Source organism: Electrophorus electricus, chromosome 1, assembly GCF_013358815.1.
Source record: "Electrophorus electricus isolate fEleEle1 chromosome 1, fEleEle1.pri, whole genome shotgun sequence".
Taxonomy (NCBI): Eukaryota; Metazoa; Chordata; class Actinopteri; order Gymnotiformes; family Gymnotidae; genus Electrophorus; species Electrophorus electricus.
Window position 1 is genome coordinate 6,645,001 of NC_049535.1, and position 24,705 is coordinate 6,669,705.

A 24,705-nucleotide genomic window follows, 5' to 3' on the forward strand; every position below is an offset into this window, starting at 1 on the left:
GATCCACCTAAACAGTGCCCCAAATCACATCACTTTTGCTCCGAGCTTTGTGAAGGAACCCTGAAAAACAAAAAAAAAACAAACAAACCTAAAGAGTGATGTAGGGGCTCGCCTAGTAAAACACCTCTGCTGCCACCTCTGACATCTGTTCCGCGCATGAAAGGAAGGGGTGCTGAGCATCTGCGAATTTGCTCGTTGACCCTAAAGGGCTTTTGGCCTGCTGCACTCACCTACAGCGAATGCGATGCACAATCAGATTGATCCCCAGAGCGGCTCTGCTCTGCCAGAGCGGAAATTCCCTGTATCTAAAGCTTCCGCATCACGTCCCTGATCTTGGAGGCAGCTTTTTGAGCACGGTATGTTTGCTGTGTTAGTTCGTTATGCAGAGATGATTCTCTGGTAGCCTGATGGATGTGATGAAAGTTAGCGCAGTTATGCGATGGTGGAGACACTCCCCTCCACCCCCACCCCCCCGAAGGGGGGTTTTCTCCCCCTGCTACTGCGTGGGTTGCCTTCACAAAATGGAGCTCCAAGACAGTGGCCTATCTGACGTCCCCGGGTCATTCCATCCCGCGGCTGGGCACAAGGCCCCTGTGTGGAGAATGAATGACAGGCAGTTAGCGGATAAGAATACATCTGATGGCTGTTCGGCGCAGACAGCTCTCGCTGGGGGTCCCGCAATGAGACAGAGCAAGCACTCAGGCGAGAGGCGCCCAGCACACTTTCATCACCGGCAGCGTCCCACAATGACAGGACTGCATTAACAGCCTGCTGTCTGTTTGTGCATGTGTGTGAGTTTGGAGTGGGGCAGAGGTGTGTGTGTGTGTGTGTGTGTGTGTGTGTGTGTGTGTGTGTGTGTGTGTGTGTAGAGGGTATTATGTGTACTGTAGCTGTGGGATAACACCCCTCTCTAATTTGAGAGGAAGAAAATCATTCAGCTCTTTAGGTAACAGTAAGATCAGTTTGTGTGTGTGTGTGTGTGTGTGTGTGTGTGTGTGTGTGTGTGTGTGCGCGCACTGCTTGCCACTCAGATCTAGACACATTCAAGAGAACATTCTCTCTCTCTCTCTCTCTCTCTCTCTCTCTCTCTCTCTCTCTCTCTCAAACACCCACACACAACACACACACCTGCGTTCTTTTCCCCCATAGATGACTCCTCCATCACTATAAGTAATCCAGACTTTGGTTTCTGATACAGAGGGTAAGCAATGCTCCTCTCCTATTGATTCTCTATGTGGCCATTGGCTGTCTGTGGGTCTGTGGGCTAAGAAGGCAAGAGGCAGCCCACACAGTACGCTCAGAGAGGGGCTGGGATAACAAACGCACCCCCCCCCCCCCACCGCCGCCCTCATCCAGCTCTGTGTGTGTGTGAGGTGTTCAGACTTCAGCAGATCAAACATGCCACTGTAGTCATCTCAGCCTGGTGGGCGAAGGCAAAACAAACGTGCCTCTCACAACTCCCCTCTTCACCCTACTCTGCAGGAAGCTGCTCTGACAGTGCAAAAATAATCATCATAATTAGACACAGGGCTGCCATGGCATTTATTCAATAACCAAACTCCAAGGGGTGGCAGCGTTGTCAAAGTTTTTATTCAGTTTTGGATTTTTTGCCTTTTTACACAAGCCCAGAAAACTTTCATACGTTTGTGACTTTTTTTTCCCCCTTGCAATTCCGTTCAAAAGAAACATTACTGCATTAGCCTTCGCTCCCCGTGAAACACCCACAACAATTCTAGAAACTTTCGGCTTTCCTTTCCCAGCCGCCATGAACCCGTCAACAGAAGGCTGTTTTCTCCTCTGCCAGCTTTTCAGCCGCATGGCATGTTGATATCAGATAGGACCAGAGACAGTCAACTGCCTTTTATTTATCCTGGCAGCACACAAGCTCATTACAAAAAGGTTACTCGAACGGCCACTGGCATTTACAGCAGCAAGTGCAGGTGCTCTCGCTAACGCTCGAACTTCTCTGTCAGGAGACTGTAGTCGCATTGTCTCCACTGGTCCCCGAGCCAAGTAGTAAGTCCACGTCCGCGGTATGAATCCGGGCTGCGAAGATGAGAAGGGGAAGACGCTGTCTTGCCCAGAAGAATGTCTCGATTCTTTCAGGAGGAGTGGAGCCCAATAAAAGCAAGACAGTCCTGGCTGGGTTCGGGGCTTATGTAACCCAGCCTGTACATCATTTGTCAGCTGAGGTTGTTCTTGGGTCAGTTTAAGGCTTTTTAGTATAAAACGGCCAAGATTAGATCAGAGGACACAGCGCGAGTTTCCTAATACAGGATTGGTTTTTGCCCTCGCAAATGTGGACTCGCGGGTATGGCGGGCGAAAAGCGTTCATAGGCCAATGATACTGTTTGGAGAGGCTTACGTATCCCTTGTTTCAGATCCGCGAGTGCGCGAGTGCAGGCCCAAGTTACTGTCACGTTTACGCTGATAGGCTGATCTGAGATCTGTGCAGCACTGTGCTGACCTGCCATGTGGTTTACTCTGAGATTCTTCACCTGTCAGGCAAGCCATAACTGCTCCTGGCAGAGCTCTCATCTGGAAGAATGTATCTGGCCTGTTCACTGTCATAGTCACGGAGGGGACACACCATGTGGCTATAATGTATCCTCTTCTGCCTCTAACACCAAGCACTCATGTCAGGTCAGTGCGGGACATAGTCCAAAAAGAATAAGGCAAACCTCACTTAGTGTTATGCCCCTGAAAGGGGTGAGGGGGGTGTCACAGAAAATGTTCACTTTAAGGAAAACACACGACACTCTATCTGCTCACAGCTGCATTGCTTTATGTGTGATGTAAGCATAGCGTGGGTTCTCTAGGTTTGCACTGTAAGCCCCCACTAATCGCACAAGGATCATCAGGCTTGACCAATAGCTCACAGAGATAAACACAGTATTCAGTAAACAGTATTTGGTATTTCACTGTTTTTTTTCCCTTTAGAAAAACTACATAAGCGGTTGCAAGTGACAAGGATCATGGAAACACAAATGTTAATCTACCAGGCAGCGGAAAACTGAGCATTCAGAGAGCTGGGGAAATGGAGATCAGGGTGTAGATGCAGGTTTGAGTCTGAAGTGCACTGTCCGTGGTCTGCTGTCTAGACCTGAACCTGGAGACTAGGAGCGCTTTCTGGAGATGAAGCCACAACTTCGGTCTTGCTCTTGAAAATCGCATATAAAATATCGCATATAAATATGAACAGCAAAGAACACTTATCCACATTCTCTTTTTCCATGTGTTGGGAAAGGCCACATTGCTCCTCCAATTTTGTTTTCTCCTCATCGTGCTGGATGAAGCTGAGACTTCCACTAAATGCCACTAAATGCCAACTGTGGTGGACTGAAACATTTCTGCTGCTCTGCTGGCCAGACAGAATAAGAAAAGTCAGAAGCCCAACTTATCTCTCCTGATAAACCTCTAAATGATTGCTTTATTTTTTCCTCTCTTCAGTGAGCAGTTCTGCCCACTGACTGTATCAGAAAGAATTATCAGGAGACTGGGACCGGTGAGAGGCGAGGAGGGGCACGTGCACCACACCGAAAGCCCTTATCAGCCCGACAAGTGTTTCGAGGCTGCTCCCAGCATGCTTCAAGTATGTCTGGGCAACTTCAGAGCAACTCTGCTGGATGTCACACACGCAGACACATGTACACAAACACACACACACACACACACACGCTTGAACACACATGCACACAGCCTGTTTCCTGAAACAATTAAGAGCCACTTGACAATATGAGCTGTTCGGCAGAAGCCTGCTTTCCCAGAAGGCACCCCGAACGGAACAAAAGACAAGAAGGCAAAGGCGCCACTTAAGAAGGGGTGGGTGCACTCACTCTTAAAAACTAATGTGAAGAAAGATGACACTTTCTAACAGATTACTTTCAGATGACTAAGCAGAGATCCCACTGTGTCTTCTGGTGCAAGAGCTGAACTAAGACCTGTCTTTATTTAATGTGGGTCCAGGACCTCGTCCCGCAGGGTGAGATTTCCAATCTGCAACCGGCTAAACCGAGAGTGCGGCGTGCTGAGTAACAGCTATCTTAGTTCGGTTATACTGCAAAACAATGAGGAGGCCAGGGGGGCTTGCTCTGTTCTGGAGACAATCTTGTCACCGCGTGCTACCCCCTGACTGGCTGTGCAAGCGGTGCTGGGGTGATGGAGGGGCCAGGGCGCTCAGGGAAAACGTGGGTGAGTAATTCTGGGTGGAGGCTGAAAGACCCTGGGGGTGAAGTGGGGGTTGATGTGGCCTTCTGTTGACAGCTGCTGCACCTCTGTTTAAACGCCTGCTCACTGCTGTGCATGGCCAGTGGCCTAGACCACTGCTGAGGTACTGAGGACATGCTGGGGATATTAGCTGAACACATGAATTCAGTTCTCCGAATTAAGCTTAATAAATGGCACAACAAAGGGGACTAAAGCAGGAGAATGTTTTTGCCCTGAATGGAGACCAAGCAGAGGCTACTGTAGCACTAATGCTGTAGTCACTGACAGGAAATTGATCTAGACTGTTGCTGACGAGAGACAGCGCTTCTGATCACACCTCTGTCATTGACCACACCTCCTCTAGTCTCTAACCCTGCCTCTGTCATTGACCACACCCCCTGTAGTCTCTAACCTTGCCTCTGTCATTGACCACACCCCCTCTAGTCTCTAACCTTGCCTCTGTCATTGACCACACCCCCTCTAGTCTATAAGCCTGCCTCTGTCATTGACCACACCTACAAACCTTATATAGGTTCTGTTTGGAAGCTGGAGTGTGGACCTAGAAAAAAATCCAGTAGTGGGTCACTTGGACCAAGTCCTAGCCACAGCAGATCACCTAACATCTGTGGCCAGGACAAGAATGTTGTCATTGAACCAGCTTTTTGACACACCACAGAAAGTGTGAAGGGTAAACCCAATTTACTCTCATTTACATTGAATAACATACTAGAGTTTTTGCTGCAGATGCCACAAGGATATTTCCCAAATGGAAAAGGGTGATCTCTCCATACTCAGCACTGCCTTAAGACTTTTAGGAACAGTCAGTCATCTTCTAAACCGCTGAGGGATGGAAACGTTACCGGTTGTTATGGTAAACCACAGTAAAATTCTCCACGGTTAGTGTTACGGTTTCAGCTTTTCATTATCATTAAACCATGGTTGATTACTGCGGTTTGAGACACTGGCATTAAATACCGTCCAGCATCAACCAACGTTAGCAGCGGTCGCACAGACAGAGACGGGCCACGCGGCGTAGCTTTGTTTTGTGTCAGTGAAAACATGGCAGACAGCAGTGACAGATCTTTCAGCATTCTAAGAGGACTAAGTCTGAAGTGTGGTCGCGGGACTTTGGAATGGGGAGAATGTCAGGGTTTGTCTGTCTAACAGGCTAATAGCTTGTAAATAATGTAATCTGAAGCTTTCAGTTTTAACAACTCTCGTAAAAGTACGGCTAAGGTGCCAAATCTGGGCCAATACTAAAAACTAAAATTTTAGTTTTTTTTAAAACTAAAATTTGAAACTGAAAGTTCAAGTTCAACTCTGAAAAACACAACAAGTAAAGGAAAATTCTTTTCAGTTCAAATATAGTTTATTGATCAAATTCTGGAATTCTTTTGAATATATTATTCATTTTCATTTTTCACTTTCATAAATATTTTTTTCATGTGGGTATTTAGCAACAATATAATAAAAGTAATAATAATAATAATAATAGTAATAATAATAGTAATAATAATAATAATAATAATAATAGTAATAATGAGTTGAACATTAGGAGAATCCTGATCCATCTGCATCACCCCAACTCTTCTTAAAGTAGCACTACACCCCTGCGTGTTCTGCTGCACTATCTGTCATGTCTGCATTCACCTATTGCACACGATAACATGTTAAGAAGTTTAGTCACACAACCAACATGTTTTAGTTCACTTAAAATCCAACAGACTTCGGTTGTAAAAGTGTTCCTACAGTTCAAACACTATACTGCTCTGTATAGAAATACTATAATCCTCTTTATAGAAACACTCTGTATAGAAACACTCTGTATAGAAACACTATAATCCTCTCTATAGAAACACTGTATAGAAATACTATACTCATCTGTTTTGATGTCAGTTGTTAGGCTCATTACAATCACTGTCTTCTTAAATTGTAAATGTGGCCATTGTATATGCTCAAATGCAACACAGAAGACTGTGGGTATGATGACAATAATAATCATAGTAATAATAGCAGTAGTAATAATAATACCATAATAGTGATTTTGAACATTTTATACACTTGAACGTTTTCAACACATTGTCAATGCCTTATTTTAAAAGTACTTCGATAAAACTGATAACCATGATCATTTTGGTGAGATTTAATTTTCATACCACTTCATCTCTAAAACCGCTTAATCAGGGTCATGGGAGCCCAGAACCTATCCCAGTAGTACCAAACTTGTCCCAAAACTACAGAACCTATCCCAGTAGTGTAGAACCTACCCCTGTAGTAAAGTACCCCTACCCAGTAGTACAGAACTTATCCCAGTATTACAGAACCTATCACTGTAGTACAGGGCAAAAGGCAGAAACAAACCCTGAACAGGCACCAGTTCATTACACTTACACACACACACACAGCCAATTTAGAAACACCAATCAACCCAACACACAGACATCTTTAGAGCATGGGATGAAACCATGAAACCCACATAGGCACATGCAGAATGCAAACTCCAGACAGGCAGCAGTCTGGGAATCAAACCCAGATCCCTGGAGCTGAGGAGTAGCAGTTATGGTAGCATTATTTTTATATAAAGCAAGAACACCACTATACGTTTAATCTCACATCTCCCTTAAAGCCGCAATAAATAGACTGTGATATTACGGTTAGTCATTTGCTACCTCACAAACTGAATCTTTAGCCCAAAAAGCATCTGGGAAAGTCCTGAATCACACTGACAAAAGCCCAGCAACCTCATACACACAGTTTAGGAAACCAGAGCAATTTAATATAGCATTCAACTTAAAACAAATGATTGTTAACAGGAGTTTTTCTGGCCCAGATAAAGTGCCACATTACAATATACAATAGTCTTTATAAGGACTCACAGCTAGTTCAGCCCGACAGAAGAAATAAACAGTTTTATACAATGGGTGCCAGAGCTGATTTGATGTGTCAGAAAGCTAAAGAGAAAGAGAGAGAGAATGAAGGAGAGAAAATGAGAGTATGAGACAGAAAGAGAGGGAGACAGACAGAGGGAGAGAGAGAAAGAAAGAGAGAGAGAGAGAGGATCCTGTCCAGCTGATTAGCAGTGCAGAGGGGGCAGATCAGGAGCGTGTCTGTTTACAGCTGACCAGGGTGAATGGCCACACTGTACGTTTCTATGAAAGACCCTTTCAGAGCGCTACGAGAGAGGGGGGGGGGGGGGGCTGCGTCCAGAGAGAGTGAGTGAGAGTCTATGGTGGGGGGTGAATGCTTGTAGCAAAGGCAGATAAGTGATCTTTTCACCTTGGTCTGAAAGGAAGGGGTGCCGTCTGGAGATGTGCCTCAAGAGCCACTCAGAACTGCTGGTCCAGGCCAATGGACTACACTCAGAGTGTATTCCACATGGCCTGGACCAGAGTGTGCTCCACATGGCCTGGACCAGAGTGTGCTCCACATGGCCTGGACCAGAGTGTGCTCCACATGGCCTGGCTCAGAGTGTACTCCACATGGCCTGGACCAGAGTGTACTCCACATGGCCTGGCTCAGAGTGTACTCCACATGGCCTGGACCAGAGTGTACTCCACATGGCCTGGATCAGAGTGTACTCCACATGGCCTGGACCAGAGTGTGCTCCACATGGCCTGGACCAGAGTGTACTCCACATGGCCTGGCTCAGAGTGTACTCCACATGGCCTGGACCAGAGTATACTCCACATGGCCTGGACTAGAGTGTATTCCACAAGGCCTGGACCAGAGTGTATTCCACAAGGCCTGGTCCAGAGTGTACTCCACTTGGCCTGGACCAGAGTGTATTCCACAAGGCCTGGTCCAGAGTGTACTGCACTTGGCCTGGACCAGAGTGTACTCCACAAGGTCTGGTCCAGAGTGTACTCCACATGGCCTGGACCAAAGTGTACTCCACTTAGCCTAGACCAGAGTGTACTTAAACTCTTAACCAGGCCAAGCAGAACACAAGGAAAACCACACAAAATGCATTCTGAGCCAGGTCAGACTGAGTGCGCTCTAATCCGGGCAAACATAGTGCATTCTGAGTCAAGCTCAGAAGCAGCCAAAGTTGAGTGGACCAAGAGGTGGGCAGTGAGGTCTCTTCTATAGAGCTGGGCAGTGAGGTCTCCTCTATAGCTGCCGCCCCCTCTCCTCTGCTGGGCTTTGCCATGTTGTCTTCTCCATTTTCATCTCCTGCTCTGTACCAAAACTGGTGCAAGAGATCTGGCACCAACCCTGACACTGCATGTGGGATTCATTAAGACTCATTTCAGAATGATTTCAGTATACTCCTGGGTGTTACTTTATTTTAAAAAAAACTTATTTGTGTGTTGGGTTGATTTAGGACTTTATCTGTAAATTGCAATTGTAAGCAGCTGTGCACCGGGTCTCCCAGTGGCAGGCCACATACAATAGCATATGGCGCAATGCCGTCAGAGCATATATTACTGCTTAACAGGTTAATGGCAAAGGCCAAGAATAAAGGAAACACTTCAGCTGGAGGTGATAAACAAATTCTATTCATACTTCACCACCTGCCATAGCAACAGCTGCTCAGAACTGAAAACGACACTGCAGGCGAGGTTCTGACATATCACAGTATCAGCACAGAAAATCTCATGCTCACAAATTTGCTCAAGCTCACTGAAATCTGCCTCTAATACACTGGCCCTCGTGGGAGCTGCTGAAATCAAACACCAGCAAATGAGAGAGACCGTGAAATAGAGAAGGGGATTTTAACAAGGAACCACCTTGATGTAAACCCAAGATAATGTCAATCTCCTGCAGATCTCGTGTTTCGCCTGGTAAAATGCAAATAAACCCAATCAGTGGATTTCTTCTCCAGAGTAAGGAAAAGACCAAGGCTATAGCTCATTCATGGAGAAGATGCTTTAATAATGTCTGTCTACACTATTAAGAATATGAATTCCATTTATTTCTTACTCTATTTTGAAGGTTTTTTTTAAAAAAAAACTCTAAATAGGTTTTTTTCTGATGCTATTCTTTTACATGACATAAGAATGTCAGCTGTGTGTCCCTGTTACAAACACACATACACACACGCACACACGCACACACACACCTCTTCCTGCAGCTCAGTGTCCAGGGGCACACTATGTTTTTCATGCCTCAGCTGTTAAAACAGACTGTAGCTCAACCTCACTGTCTCTCTGTTCACACAACAGCAGCTGAGAGTGCAAAGCCCCAGAGCTGCTGTCTCACACCTCTGCGTAACACACACACACACACACACACACACATACCCACACACACACCCACCCACACACACACACACACACACGCCATTAACAAGCCTCTGTAGAACATCGTCCCGCAATAACGATGGGCAGAGGGCTATTCTCAGCTGGGCTAACAGGCACAGTCTGAACCGGTTCCTGAGTTCACACATGCAGGAGCAGGCATGCGGACTCCCCTGCACTTCAGTCCTGGTGCTGGTGCCTGGCTCTTCCTTTAAAGGCCACTAGCCGTCTGCAACCCACGCTGTGTTTGACACGCATATCATCGCTACATACTTGCTTAACACACCAATCCATTTCAGTTGTGGCAAATCTCTTTGTCCCTCCTGTATTAGTTTTTAATTGATTAATTAGCAACAATTAAACAACGTAAAATGAAATATATCCTATCAGAATATTTTAGTCTGTTGGATTTTCTTTAAATTTGTTGTGATCCAAGGTCAAAGAGAATTCAAGTTTAATAAATACTCTTTTAGTAATGGCAAAATATATTAGCCTAATTGTTGAAAATAGCCTCAAAAGAGGCCAGTGTTCCATTTTACCCAAAGGCCTTTCACTTTTGACCTCAAGAGGATCAACTTGAAGGACAACAGTAGAATGCAGTGTCTCTCCCAAATCTGGGAACTCACCACTGCACACATTTCACACATAGGCTTGGTTCCTCTCAAGGTTTCTTCCTCGTGCTCTAGGGAGGTTTTCCCTGCCACTGTTGCCCCTGGCTTGCTCACAGAGGACTTGGACTTGAACATTTGTAAAGCTGCTTTGACAAACATCCGTTGCTAAAAGCACTATATAAATAAATTTGACTTTGACTGTGACTTTGACTTTGCACCTGACCTGTGGGGCTTAGGGTTACAGAAAGGGTTAGGAGTTAACCCTAGGGTAAGGGTTAGGGTTAGGGTAAGGGGTTAACCCTAGGGTAAGGGTTAGGGATAGGGTAAGGGGTTAACCCTAGGGTAAGGGTTAGGGTTAGGGTAAGGGGTTAACCCTAGGGTAAGGGTTAGGGTTAGGGTAAGGGGATAACCCTAGGGTAAGGGTTAGGGTTAGGGTAAGGGGTTAACCCTAGGGTAAGGGTTAGGGTTAGGGTAAGGGGATAACCCTAGGGTAAGGGTTAGGGTTAGGGTAAGGGGATAACCCTAGGGTAAGGGTTAGGGTTAGGGTAAGGGGTTAACCCTAGGGTAAGGGTTAGGGTTAGGGTAAGGGGATAACCCTAGGGTAAGGGTTAGGGTTAGGGTAAGGGGTTAACCCTAGGGTAAGGGTTAGGGTTAGGGTAAGGGGTAAGGTGCATGTTGCCTGGACATTTGGACTTTTTAGAATACAAAGGTCTGTAAATGGCTATGGACCTGAATTAATATTGATTCAGAAGATAAAGTTTTATATCTTAGAATCGGAATCCATCTCACATGATTTTGACAGGATCCTGATGTGAGCAGGCATTGGGGTTATTTTTAACTAGTCATTTCAGGTGAAGTTTTTGTAATTAAGACGCATTTTCCTATAAAAAGAAAGAGACAGAACTGGCTCTGATCAGGCCTTCGCAAAGCGTAAATGTCCTTGAAAATGCAAAACAATGAAAAGTAATCAGGCATAAAGCTAATCCAACATCTGCTCACCATAATCCGTGGACCAAGCCAAGCATGAATGCATTTTTCTTTTTTTTAATCCTGTCTGCCACGATTTGCCAATGTCCACCATGAGCTCAGTCGGCCTCTGACTTTCTCCTTAAACAATGTTTCGGACAGAGATCCTTTGGGAGGATTTAGGCAACAGGAAGTGAACTGCAGACTCTCCCTGCAGAGGAATAGCTCTCCTGATGAGCTTGTTCTCCTAAGATACCCATTATGGAGAGAAAAGTGGTTTGCGTAGATGGCAAAAGGCAATAAAAAATAGAGCCTGGCTAGACCCAAGAGTAGCGGGTCATCCAAACACGGACAGGGCAGCAATGATGGAAAGGAAGTGTGCGCACAAGGATGCGAATATTTGATATGCCTGAGAATTCCATAGAACTGATGAGAGATTCAATCGTGCTTAATCAATCTGATTGTTTTTAAACATCTGCTATTTCACCTCCTAGACGTCTTCAGCTTCAGAAGCCTGTTGCTTGCACCACTAATGAAGGACCTCTGTCAGAAGCGATCTTTGCAGACCTTGCGTACTACACTGCAGTTGTTAACTCTTCATTGCCCTTACATATTTTACTACAGTGTACTCCCCTGCCTCCCTGGAAATTTTCTAGTCCAAAACATCCTTGTTCTCTCACTACTATCTCTCTCTCTCTCTCTCTCTCTCTCTCTCTCTCTCTCTCTCTCTCTCTCTCTCTCTCTCTCTGACTCACTCACAGACATTATATATATATATATATATATATATATATATATATATATATATATATATATATATATATATAATGTCTGTGAGTGAGTCAGAGAGAGAGAGAGAGAGAGAGAGAGTGAGAGAGTGAGTGTGTTGCTTCAAAAAAAGAATGGTTAGTGTGAAAATGTCCAGTTCCACTTTCTTCTGAAAGTAAACAATTTCTGCTCTTGAATATGTAAATGCACTTAGACACATCAAGACTAAAGCTACATACCTCAAAGTGCACCCCCCCCCCCCACACCCACAATCCAATAAAAAAGCCTCCCACAGATATGTACTGTGGGAAGGGAAATCTTCCACTCAAAATACCAACTCGGCCACAGGTATAAAATGTTCCAGCAACAGCGTGTTTGTTTGTTTGTTTCTGTGTGTGTGTGTGTGTGTGTGTGTGTGTGTGTGTGTGTGTGTGTGTGTGTGTGTGTGTGTGCACGCTCGTGCATGTGTGTGTGAGTTTAGTGGTACACCAGCAGGAAAGGCCATATTGATAGACAGGGATTGAGGCAAGGAGCAGCTCTCAAACAGAGAAAGCAGGACACCTGTTTCACGCCGCTTCTCTGTGTGTGCTAGAACCCCACGTGCCTTCAGGCACTCCCACAGGCCGCTCCCTAGTGCACATAAATCACGCAAAAGTGTTTAGCTCACAGTGCAAATATTATTCCTGAAGATTATTGCAAAGAGCCCTCGGAGAAAGACCTAAGTAAATTCACATAAAGCTTCAATTTAAGCTCAAAATTTCAAGCTGTTCTCTTAAAGACGGATGGCTGAGATTGATGGTGGGGGTCAGTAAAACATTTGCGTGATAGGCTGGAGTGGGCAGGCCCGTGACATACACCGCTAGCCTTCGTGCTAAAAAGAAATAAAGGAAAGGGGCCCATGTTCTCTGCACATGCGTTGTCTGGAACCCTGAAAAACAGCCAAATGCATGGGAATCCGCAAAAGTGGAAAAGGTGACTGGAGAGATGGTCTATGATGGTAACGCGATCCGACGTGCCTCCTTGTGCCACGCTGCTGCCACGCCACTATCTGCTCCTGTGTCTGCCCGCCCCGCTCTGCCCTGCTCCGCTCCACCCCTTCTCCTTCTGTCCTTCCACTCTGTGTGCGCGCTACTCAGGCAAGGCATGCTTCCTCCAGGTACACAAAGGCGGTCCTCCGGTTTCAGCCTGCTGCTATTCCCGGACGAGCCCTAGGCTTCGGTCGCCGGCTCCGCGAGTGCAGGCTGCCGCTATCGAGCGGTCCTCGGCTGCCTATTGTCACGGATTAGGCCAGCATTTATGTGCATGCCAGCTTGTCCATTAAGCTCCTCGCGGCACTCTATATATAACTGGCAACGAGTGCTCTGTGTCGTATAAAATGAGAGAACATTCAACTGGTCCCCTTCGGAAGATGCAGTGTAGTTCTGGGCCAGGAACTCTATTTAGTAAACGGCACTCAGAGTAAGAGTGTTGTGCCAGAACTTGGCTTTAGATTGGTTGTGGTATAGATTCAGTACTACTACTACTACTACTTCAGTATAGTGTCATAACACAAAATCAGATGGGGGTGTTGCTTTAAGATATGGTGAGGATATATTCGCCAATACTGGTGGATGTTTGTCAAGTCTTTGTTGCGTAATTGAGTTTAATCTCATTTGTCATCAGAAACAGACTGAACATGAATGTTAATTTACATTCCAAACTGCATCACTAAGGCAGTGCTAAGATGGCATTTTCACAAGTTCACTGACTAGTTTTTGCCATGATAAAGAACAAAGGCATACGCATGTGCCATAGGTCACATCACCACGAAATCCTACCCTCGGGTAATGCGGTTTATGACGAGACAGTATGCAATGCAGTGCAAAGTCAAGCAATTTTTTTCTACCAAAAAAGCAAACAAGACATGATTATTTTCCATAGCATTAAATCAGGCATAGCAGCAGGATGCAATGACGCATTCCCATGTTTCCTGGGGTAATTAACCCTATTTTGGTAATGTACAGAATGAACGACACGATCACAAGCAGTGATCACAGCAGATGCTGTTCATACCTCAATCCCAGAGAAGATAAGCGTGAGAGCCATGGTGAACTGGCAGACGCAGAAAACCAAATGTTCCATTTTTATAATGCTGCTCTCCCCCGATGGTCTCATAAGTGTCATGTGATGTCTGCCTGCAAAGAGAGGTACACTGTCAGGCTGAAAGGTACAGGATATGATGTTAGTTTTGGCTGGTGACATGATGTACTTCCCTCCCCGGAGTTCTGCTAGGTGAAGCAATAGAGTTTTTTTTGTTTGTTTGTTTTTGATTTTTGCACTTTAAGTTCATTCGTTCAGAATTTTAATTCCAACAAGAAATAATAAGAAAATGCCAAGTGTGTATTTTATCCCTCCTATAGAAAGTTGTATACTAACCTGTATTAGTATTACTTAATCGACGCGCTATTCGGGTAAGAGCTGAAGGACCAAGATATATGAGGTAGTCTAAGAACGATAGACCGTTAGTCTTAAGTCAGCATCCTGGACAGTTCCTGGATGGCAAACCACAGTTTTGTGCATCTACCACTTGTTTTAGGCTAAATTGCCTTAAAAAATCCTCATCCGCATGCAGATGGAATTTCAGTCATGTTGCGGCGTTTTAAATCTCAGACTGACGCCTATGCGCCTGTGAGTTGTTCCACGGGCGGTAATATCCAAATACAGCATAAGCGCAGTTGGTCGCCTACATCAGGGCAGACGTATTAAGCTTGCTCTAGTGATGACTAATAACAGACGATCAGAGAACGGGAACTCTGTGTCTGACATCCACGCTCCTGGTTATCATTACTTATGCATACAGATAAGAGGCTATGACTGTGTCAGTTGCGCGCTTACCTTTGCTACAAAGTAAAGTCACGCAGAGATTCACATTTTCTGTTTAATTCGAAGAAAGCCGACAGCCCCGGAGCTCCTGGCTGTGGATCCGCGCTGATATATCTGCTTTAATTCGCTCTGTGGCAGCTGCATACGCCGAAACCAGGACGATTCGGAGGTTCAGAATGCGCAACGCGGTGACAACGGCTGTGCTATTAGAGGGTTTATCCCTTATCCCGAGCGCTGCGCTGCGACTCGTCAAGCTACATGAAAATAATGAAGTGACATAAGTTTGCGTGCTGCGCTCTGCCACTCCGCTAGGCGTCCTGTCTCCCGTGCCCAAAATCCGGAGACTAGGCAAACCCGCAGCACTGAAATAATGAGGAGGAGGAGGAGGGTGATGAATGGGTGGGTATCAGGTTCGATCCCTCCAGAGCCCTCTAACTTCAGAGAGGAGTAAAATGGGAATAATTGCAGATTAATAAAAAGGTGGGCTGAAGTAGAATATTAAACAGATGATGATGATGATGATGATGAAGATGTGTCAATCTTCTGGCCAAGGCAATCTGGTGTACATGATGGACCATGTAAACCTATATCTTAAATGTCGATGGGAAAAAACAAAAACAATAACTTGATAATCATCAGTGTCAGAGCACTATCTGGAACTATTTCAATTTACTGCCACATGACGCTCTTCGGATTTCTCCATTAGGCATGTCCTTATGGACATATTTATCATTAGGCATGTCCTTATAAGGATGTGATCAAAAAGCGCACAGACAGTGCCGGAGGGGCGCACACTTGCTCCTTTATTAGGAGGTGCAGAACAGAAGTTGGCAGTAAAATGGGAAGCCTGTGATTTTAATTAACTTCTGCTGCCAGTCTGTGGATGTAACAGGTTCCGTCTGCTCCCCTGCCCCCGCAGTTTCAATCACAGTCGGCTTACTTCATCGTCCTGGATGATTCGGTTCACACGGGGCGGCAGCTAAATTCGGCCTATAGTTGCATACAGTTACACGTAAACACGTGTGCGCCGATTACACACGGCACGACAGGACTTTGCGGTCCGTTCCATCTTTCAGGGGCATTGCTAGGGAATTACCACATTTCCGGATATTTGACAGTGGAGGGAATAACACATGTTTAAAGCGAAAACCTGGGGAATCGTGGTCCAGCTGTAAAGTACCATAGCGGGTCCGTTCCCAGCTAGCCATGGATGAAAAAGACAACAGCGCGGTTAAAGGTTGAAGTGATATCTGTTAAATGAAAGACCACATGGTAACTTATAAGACCAAGTCAGTTATAGAGAGGCTATATCTTGATCCACTAAAAACAGAGCCCAATGTCAATACGTCTTTAATAATATAAGTGGTTTTGACCATAGACTGTGTAGTCTATGGTTCTGACCCAAAGGATACTTAAACGGTTTCTTATTGCATTAGCAGAAGGCTACATCACATCTCACTGTCATCTATAAAGATGATAACTTCCTCCTTGGACCAGTCATTTTAAATAGGCTTCGCAGTCATTTCAACGAGCAAATCCATTCATTATAGTGAGTGGTCTCAAGTTCGAAAAACAGTGAGTTGTCGCCACCTGCTGGTGAAGTGATCGCATCGCTCTCTGTTAGCGTAAACCCACGCACCTTTAAGATAACAGTTTGGAAGGCTTTGTGAGGTCGACGACCTAATTCTGATCTGTTAAAAGCTACAAGTTCTGTTCTGTGTCTCCACCTACTCACTATGAGCAGCATGACGAACGGTAGGTTCAGCGGTACATTGCCGGTCCATATAATGGTATCAGACTCCCAACATTGTGCGCCGCAAGAACGGGTTGCAGCCCACTTGGATAATAAATTCGTATTTCATTTATTGGCGACAGTGTTTTAATGTGCCTTTATTTTATTTTTTTAAATTCTACTAAATTTAGTGGCAGGCGTTTTAAAACGTTCCCTTTAAATTGTACTGAGAATACCCAACGTCCGTCGGATCTGTGACGTGACATCACCACGCTCATTCAGGCCGTTAAGTCCTACAGCTGTGCGCAATGAAGCCAACTTTGACGGGGAAAATAAACGTGCTACCGGGTTTTAGGACGTTATATCCTCTAAACTAAGATAACGCGAACTCGTTAGCAGCGTGTTTATTGTTGTCACTACGCATGAAGGAAACATAGGGCAGTCATTGGCAGTCTACAGTGTGTTGGCTACGATGACATAGTAGTTTGCTGCACTTAGAGTGTGTCTTTGCAATCCGCACTTGTATATCTCGGATCATAGTTGACGGCTCACGCTGAAAACGGCTTTTTAAGATATAGCCTGCTGCAAGGTGACATTGAGCTTCCCGGAATAGATAGGTGTCACCAATGGCCATGATGACCTCCACCCCGGCCACCTCGGCTAGCCGCTCTACGCGCTTTACTAGACGCAGCACCGGCGGAGCGTCGCCGTCCCCCGTCAGCCCGACCAGGCTCAGCCGTGTGCAGGAGAAAGAAGACCTCCGCCAACTAAACGACCGACTTGCCAACTATATAGAGCGCGTCCGACAGCTCGAGAATGAGAAGTCATCTGTGCAACTTCTCCTGGAGGAGAAGGAGGAAACTGCGACTAGGGAGCTGAAGAATGTGCGGCTGCTGTACGAGACTGAGCTGGCCGATGCGAGGAAGGCCCTGGACACCACTGCGAACGAGAGAGCCAGGATTCAGATTGAACATAGCCAGCTGTGTGAAGACTACCGCAAGTTGGTGGCGAGGTAAGGGTAGGGAGACATCGTGTTTTTTGTGTGTGCTTACTTGGAGTACCAAACACGATGCAAAATTGTCATCACTGGCTAGACCAGTGGTAGAGATACGAAGGGAATATCAGATTTCTAGCCAGTGAATTTTGGACTGCTTTGGTCTGTCAAAGCCCTTATGCTGGCAACCAGATTCTGCCCTTAAGCGCTGAAGTTGTTTTGAGGTTTTTACTTGCTTATTTCTGTACGAGGTTGTTGGCATAGTGTCACTAATAAGCTCAGATTTGTGGTCTTTCAGGAACAGCAAGAAGGAGGCAGAGCTGACCAGTGCTGTTGACCGCTGGAGGAATCTCGAAACTGCCCTAAACTCCAAGGAGGCAGAGTTTGCTAATTTACTGGCGGCCAACCGCAGGCTGGAAAACGATGTTGCTGACCTCAAGACGCAAGTGGAAAACGTGAGTTTTAGCAAGTGTCCTAGTTTTTCTGGCTATATATAGATAGAGCAGGTGTCCGTTCAATAAGTAAGGAGGCTGTTGATATATAGCAAGACATCCCAAAATATTATGCAGTGAATAGTTTGTCATCTTTGTCGACGAGATTTACTCTGCTGATGGCAGCTTCCTGTTTAACTTCTGTCTCAAAATTGCATGTTGATTAGAATTGAAGGGCTAAATGTTTGCTTGATTGTTGTGCCAGTCACCTGTCTTTCTGTGCCTACCTGTTGTGCAGCTGGAATCAGCACTGGCGAATGCCAAAGCTCAGATCAACTCGGAGATGCTTCGTCGTGTGGATGCTGAGAATCAGATTCAGACTCTTCAAGAGCAGATGGACTTCCAGAAGCATGTCACAGAACAGGTGAGGAGATTTGAAGCTGCAGGTCAGTATTGAGTTGTCTTGTTGGTTTCTCAGATGCTTTCCCTGAAATTAACATAGAGATACTTATCGAACATACTGTTGATTTAATATTGACATGACTTTCGATCGTATAAAGTACAGCAGTGTGAAGATACTACAGCCACTGTGAATAATGGATTTTCTGTGTGTGTCCTCTATTAATAAATTGGAGTTATGTTTTAGCATATATAAGTTTGGCAGTAGATCAGGTTTTTTTCCAGCTTTCCTGTGGAAATGGACATTAGTAGCTCTCTGCAGATGTCCTGGAGCATATCTTACTTAACGCATCAGCACTAAATACCAGCCACATCCTAAGGTCCAGCCAAGGGCAGTATGATGTTCTTGTCCGTGCTTGTGTGCAGGAAGTGCAAGAGATGCGCAGTCGGCTGGAGAGTCGCCTGGTGGAGGTGGAGTCGGGCAAGCAGCAGGAGTTTGAGAGTAAATTGACAGAAGCAATGCAGCAGCTCCGTCGAGAGCACGAAGGCCAGATCCAGCAGTACAAGGACCAGCTGGAGAGTACCTTTAATGCTAAGGTATGGACCAGCTGGAGAGTACCTTTAATGCTAAGGCATGCCCAAGCCCTCTTTAACTGGCCCAGTGAGTAGCCAGTCCTCGGCGGTCTGTATGTGCTTCTGCCATTCAGCTAATAATATATTAAGATAATACTGGTCCATTCTCATCTCATTTGCAATTGCTCAAGCAGAAAACACTCTGTTTGAAGATAACCATGTGTTCATTTCATATTTGAAGATGGCAAATGTTTGTTTATGTAATCACTTTATTGCTGTATGTTGTTTTTGTTTGTCCGCCCGCCCCCATTTTCTATACCAAAATAGTTTTTGGGTGTTTTTCCTGTATTCCTTTAGCTTCTACAATACTTATCCAATTCAATCTCATAATTTGCTTCGTTTATGCATTACAGTTGGATAATGCCAAGCAGGTTGCGTTAAAGAACAGTGACTACGCCGCTTCAACCAAAGAAGAGCTGGAAGGTGCCAAACTCAAGCTGGAGTCTCAGTCTGTGCAGATCGGCCACCTGCAGAAACAGGTGATGCAACCAGGGTTCACACTTCAAGAATGAAGTTGAGCACAAATACTGAATTCATTTACTAGGTCTGTGCTGAGTATGTGCTACAGCCAAACATTTAACTTGATGTGTCCTACAGTTCACCCATCATACACAACTCAGTTTCAGTTTAAAATCATAACACTTTATAACAAAAATTCTTTTAAATTCAGTCTTTTTACAACTTAAATATCTCAATTACCCTCAAGCTTGGATGGTACCGCAAGACTGTCACCACTTTGTGTGTGTGTGTGTGTGTGTGTGTGTGTGTGTGTGTGTGTGTGTGCGCGCGGAAGAGAGACGTCTATATCTATAGCATTACCTAAAGGGAACAAGGTGATCTGGATGTGTTTTCCTTTGGCTCAGAACTGTGCGCTGGAGGCCCAGCTCCAGGAACTGGAGCACACGCTGGACCGCGAGAGGGCGCTGGCACACCAGAGGCTCTCTCAGAAAGAGCAGGAGATGGCCGACATGGGACAGCAGATGCAGGCACAGCTGGAGGAGTACCAGAGCCTGATGGATGTCAAGCTCATGCTGGACATGGAGATCACTGCCTACCGCAAGATGCTGGAGGGAGAAGAGCAGAGGTGAGGGGACCTCTGGAGGCAAAGTGCAGCGTTTTGTTTTAACCGCACTTGTCGCACAAAAATGCTTAGTTAAAGGTTTGCATCTTATGGCGTGTTTGGTCTGTTTCCCATTTACCAACGGAGTCCTTTGATTGGTACTTTGCCTTCTGTTGTCTCTTTTTAAGTTTCCAAATGCACTGACTTGCTTCCATTGCCAGACTCAACCTCTCCCCGAGTCCGTCTCAGCGCGCGGCGGAGTCCCGCACGCGCACGCAGGCAGCGCAGAGAGCCGGGGGCAAGAAACGGAAGCATGAAGGGGGCTCAGGCCTCTCGCCGAGCTACAAAGTGTCCCAGCAGTCCTCTAGGCGTGGCTGTGTATCTATTGACGAGATCGAGCTGGATGGAAGCTTTATAAGGCTCAAGAACAACTCCGACCTGGTACGGCCTGCTCACAGTGGTGCTAAACTAGAGGCTGATACAAAGGAAAAGTTGCACTTGCCTTTAGATTTCCAACCGGAGCAGCAACTACGGGAAGCTTGCACGCAGAAATAGTGACAGGTGTAAAGATATAAGTTGTGTGGAAAAATTCAGAAGTCAAAAAATAAACAAAATTAAATTGGTTAAGTAGTTGCTATGAAATCCAGTTGGCTGCTGTGCCGTTGCTAGTGGTTACGTTGTTGCAATGGCATCCAGCTGGTTGCTATGGTCTTGCTGGGTGGTTGCGGAGGTATCCCACGTGATTCCTATGCTGTTGCTAGATTGTTGCCATGTCAGTGATGGTTGTTTAATTGGTTGTTATGGCACCATGGTGGTTGCTATGGTCTTCTTAGGTGGTTGCTATATTGTGTATAGTGAGGGTTAAAGTGGGGTGTGAATGGGGAGAAGTGTGTGTGTGTGTGTGTGTGTGTGTGCTGTGAGTGACTTATTGTGGCATCAAGTGGCAGTTGGAATTCGCACTTGAAAGATTTGTCGATGCATGTCTAGCAGCAAATTTTAAAATGGCTTAGAAATTATTCAAATTTGTAATAACTTTAAATGTCACTTTTTTTCTGAGTCTAATCTAGAGTTTCTGGGGCACCAGTCTGAGTCAGGTCTTTAGTCTCTAGAGTGCAAGTGGTGGTCAAGTCGAGTCTCTGGATAAGGGTCCAAATTGAGTCTCATTTGTTTGACATTGCTAATGTGCACTCTCAATCGCAAGATGTGGAACGGTGCTGGAAATCTAATGTTAAATTTACACTGGTCTGCAAGCTAACGAGAAAATGGCAGTAGGACAATGGAGCATATGTACCTACAAAATAGAAACTACACGTCATCTAAGCAAAAGCCTGACTCGAATTGCAATGTCTGTTTCATTGTACAGTTACCTTAAAACTATGACTTGACCCAAAGCCTCATGATATATTTCTTTCGATCATGTTTGATAAGTGTTGTGAAAGCTTTTTTTTTTTTTTTGTGTGTGTGTGTGTGTTTTCATTTATTTCTTTATTTTTTTGGTTTCAGGATCAACCACTAGAGGGCTGGGTAATTAGGAAAAGCCAGCCAGGAACACATGACGTCATCTTCCAGATCCCGCCGTCCTGTGTCCTGCATGCAGGACAGACACTAACGGTAAAAAACACCACACATTAAATATACTCACTCACTCAATGCCCTAAAAAGTATGGAGGTTATATTTACATCTAAATAATGTGCATGAAATCTGAGTTAACTTGGTTCATAAACTCTGATTTTCTAATAAGATTTCTAATAAGATTTCAAATTTTACAATATCTAAATAACTAGAGGATACCCAAATACTTGTGGCCTGTTAAAAATGACCCAGGATGCATGTGCGCTCAGATCTGGTCTTCAGGCGCTGGAGTGGAGGAGGATCCGCCTACTGACCTGGTAATGAGGAGCCCACAGACGTGGGGAACAGTCAGTGGTGTCCAGGTCTCTCTCTTCAACGCCCACAATGAGGTAAGACTGCCCGGTTATGTGACGGACAGCAAAACCACGTCAAATGCACTCAAACGAATAAAACTGTATTATCCAGAAGTGTGCTTGGATTATTCAAAAGTGTGCGCAATCCAGAATTGTGCATGGTTTATCTTCTGTTTTAACTGGAGAAATTATTGGATACAAAGGATGTACCTATTTTAAAACCAGGGTAAAATTTCCATTATGGTTAACCTAGGAGGGAAGATGTTTGAAATCTTGTGTAGTGTATTTTATGCCTGTTTGGCAGTCATGTTCTGTATGTTTTTTGGGTGGGTTGGGGATCAGGAGACAGCCAACCGCTCGGTGGTTTGTGTGCGGGGCCACGATGAGGGAGACTTTGATGTGGAACTCCACGAACAGAGCGGGGTGGGCCCCAAGCTTCACCTGCGTCGACAGGTAACCCCCAGCGGGCAGCTTGCCACTCCAGGGCTAGGTCTAGTAAACGGTTTTTGTGCTGCATAAATGCAAAGTGCATACAGACTAAACTGGCATACAAACACATGGCTATGACAGTCCAGCACTCCTCAAAGGAACATCAGTGTTCGATATATAGATAGTTCAATGCCACCTAAAGCTCAGTTTTGTTTGTTTGAGTTGACTTGTGTGTATTTCAGTCATAGTGAATATATTGGACCAGGGAAGCAAATGCCTCTTTTATGTACTTGTTTTTAAATACTTGTGGTAACTTTGTTTTTTGTTTTTTTGGAGACTGATGGGGTTGTGGTGGTGGTGGTAGTAGTAGTGGTGGTGGTGGCAGTGGCAGTAGTAGTAGCACAACCCCGCATTAAGCTGTCCAGAAGTCCTAGGGCTCAGCTGTGAATAACTAGTGTAGTTCAGATCTTCAGACTCAGTCTACTGAAAACAGGATGCTGTAGTGAAGTAGTGCTTTTCTCCATTAAGTACAAGTAGCTTACAGACATACAAGACCATGTCTTAGATCTCACTATAGCCTGTGTTCTTGCTGAATGTACTACGTACTTGACTATTTAGTACTTGAATCTTATAGTTTAGTAAAGTCTCATTAAGAACGCTAATTTAATTACTACATGGAAATTACAATGTACTTCATGAACTGTGCCAAACCACTTTCAAGTCCAGTCAGCTTATGTTAGTTAGCATACACCTCTGTTACTAATGCTGTGAAGTCGTCATGTCTCCAGGGGGTAGAACTACCATATAGTTCTTGATTTTTCTCTCCTCTTCTGTAATGTAAAATGGACTGTGCCCACTGAGCGCATCCAACACTCAGTTGCATTAGGAAAGTGGAGGATGTACTACAGAAATGCGCCATTTGAAACACCGTGCCTGTAGGTCATACCAGCGTCTGCCTTAGCCAGACATGGCTAACATCCTCATTTCTTTTGTTATGGAAAAGGCCAAACGAAAGAAAAGGAGATGCTCTTGTGCTCTGTCCTGACCCGGCACTGCTCAGCGAGAGCGGCAGGTGAGGATCTGCCAACTGCGATGCAATGGTGTTCCTGCAGCTGGCCCCCGCTCTCTCTCGCGTGTGTGTGTGTGTGTGTGTGTGTGTGTGTGTGTACTGCATTGCATTTGATGCTCTGGCTTCTCACATCCTGTTGCTTCTCACCCAGCCTCTGCCCGCTGATGCCCAGACGCACGTGCATAATGACCTCTTGGTCCTGGCTCCATGTGGCGTGAAGGCGATTCCAGTGCCATCCGTCTACAGACGGATGCGACTAGCATTAAACCACAAATGTCTCCCTAGTGTCGGTAACTGATTTTAGATGTTTTGTGTTGGCTCATTAACTCAGGCCAAGAGCTGGTAATGCTGTCCTGCATCGTTGGTTTGCCCGAGTCCCGTCGGCATCCCGTTCCCGCGCTGCTCACTTGCCGATTTCAGTTGTGTTGAAAGAGTTAATGAAACGCAGAGTACCAGCCCACATGTAAATGTAATAAAATCTTTGCCTGTTCGTGCAGGGCGTGGCAGGAAACCAGGAAGCCAGCTGTGCCCTCATGTAACTGTCCTCCGGATCTGATGTACGAGGCGCCTTGTGGATGCACCCCTCCAGGCGGCTGCATGTCTTTGGGAAAGAGTTTGGATATAATCTCTCGGCCTCACTTCTGACTCACGGACCCTTATGCCGATGACATTTTAATCAAGATACATTTCTCCACGTACTCATGTTTGCTGAGCTAGAGGCGAGAACTGAGTAGTCCAGCAGTCTTGGGCCATGAAATTGAACACCCACGATCCCTGACCAAGGATTGTCCCCTCCCTACTGAACCTCAGATGAACAGTGCATCCCCAGATTTGCATAATTGATAGAAATAATGTGTTTAAACATCGGAACTCTTATATAACCATGAGAAGCTGTATTCTGATATTTAGATATATGGTATAGAAAGCATTTTTATACTTTGGTAGAAAAGGTGGTCAAAAATGTAGCACTAGTCATGTGCTGTGTGATCAACTACTGGACAACAATCAACCAACCCCATGATTTTACAGAAGCAAACCTCATTAAAAAGGTGTGAAGCAAATTTGTAGTTTTGTTCCATTTCAGCTTTACTTACACTAGTTTGATTTACTTATGTTTTTGTGCCTTTTTATGTCTGTGCTTGCAAAGGTTTGACTCAAATTCTTTTTTGTTCCCATCCTCAGCCTTCTGTAGACCTTGACATGGATCTTTAAGGTCATTAGGTATTTGTTATTGGTCCTCCAGTTTATACACTTTTTGTATATGTATAAATGTAATTAAAATTTTAATGCAGTCACTCATATGGTGGACCCACAGTTGATTTTTGAATATTGCTTAACTGAAAAAAGTTTCAGTCCCATCACAGAAATGTTCAATAAAG

The 24,705-nt window shown here is 45.2% G+C and overlaps 2 protein-coding genes across 3 annotated transcripts in view; one reads left to right on the plus strand and one right to left on the minus strand.

The window, feature by feature from the left end:
- Positions 1-14,989, minus strand: part of adamtsl3 (ADAMTS-like 3) — a 96,882-nt gene extending 81,893 nt beyond the window's left edge. For both annotated transcript variants that reach the window (XM_027019845.2, XM_035526907.1), the window contains exons 1-2: positions 14,666-14,989; positions 13,844-13,965 (exon numbers count right to left, since the gene is read on the minus strand). In XM_027019845.2, coding sequence (XP_026875646.2) covers positions 13,844-13,954 — 111 coding nt within the window. In that variant the 5' untranslated portion in view covers positions 13,955-13,965; positions 14,666-14,989. The remainder of the gene's footprint in view (positions 1-13,843; positions 13,966-14,665) is intronic.
- Positions 14,990-16,643: 1,654 nt separating this feature from the next.
- lmnl3 (lamin L3) lies at positions 16,644-24,625 on the plus strand. Its single transcript, XM_035532495.1, has 12 exons — positions 16,644-17,397; positions 17,678-17,834; positions 18,109-18,234; positions 18,636-18,806; positions 19,196-19,321; positions 19,706-19,926; positions 20,124-20,343; positions 21,406-21,513; positions 21,745-21,864; positions 22,171-22,281; positions 23,261-23,329; positions 23,824-24,625. The coding sequence occupies exons 1-11, from the start codon at positions 17,012-17,014 to the stop codon at positions 23,300-23,302; spliced, it is 1,788 nt and encodes a 595-aa protein (XP_035388388.1). The 5' UTR covers positions 16,644-17,011; the 3' UTR covers positions 23,303-23,329; positions 23,824-24,625.
- Positions 24,626-24,705: the final 80 nt, after the last annotated feature.

Coding starts and splice junctions, on each gene's coding strand:
- lmnl3 (XM_035532495.1), top strand. CDS start 17,012: ATGGCCATGATGACCTCCACCCCGGCCACCTCGGCTAGCCGCTCTACG. Junction 17,398..17,677: donor TACCGCAAGTTGGTGGCGAG/GTAAGGGTAGGG, acceptor GTGGTCTTTCAG/GAACAGCAAGAAGGAGGCAG. Junction 19,322..19,705: donor TCGGCCACCTGCAGAAACAG/GTGATGCAACCA, acceptor CCTTTGGCTCAG/AACTGTGCGCTGGAGGCCCA.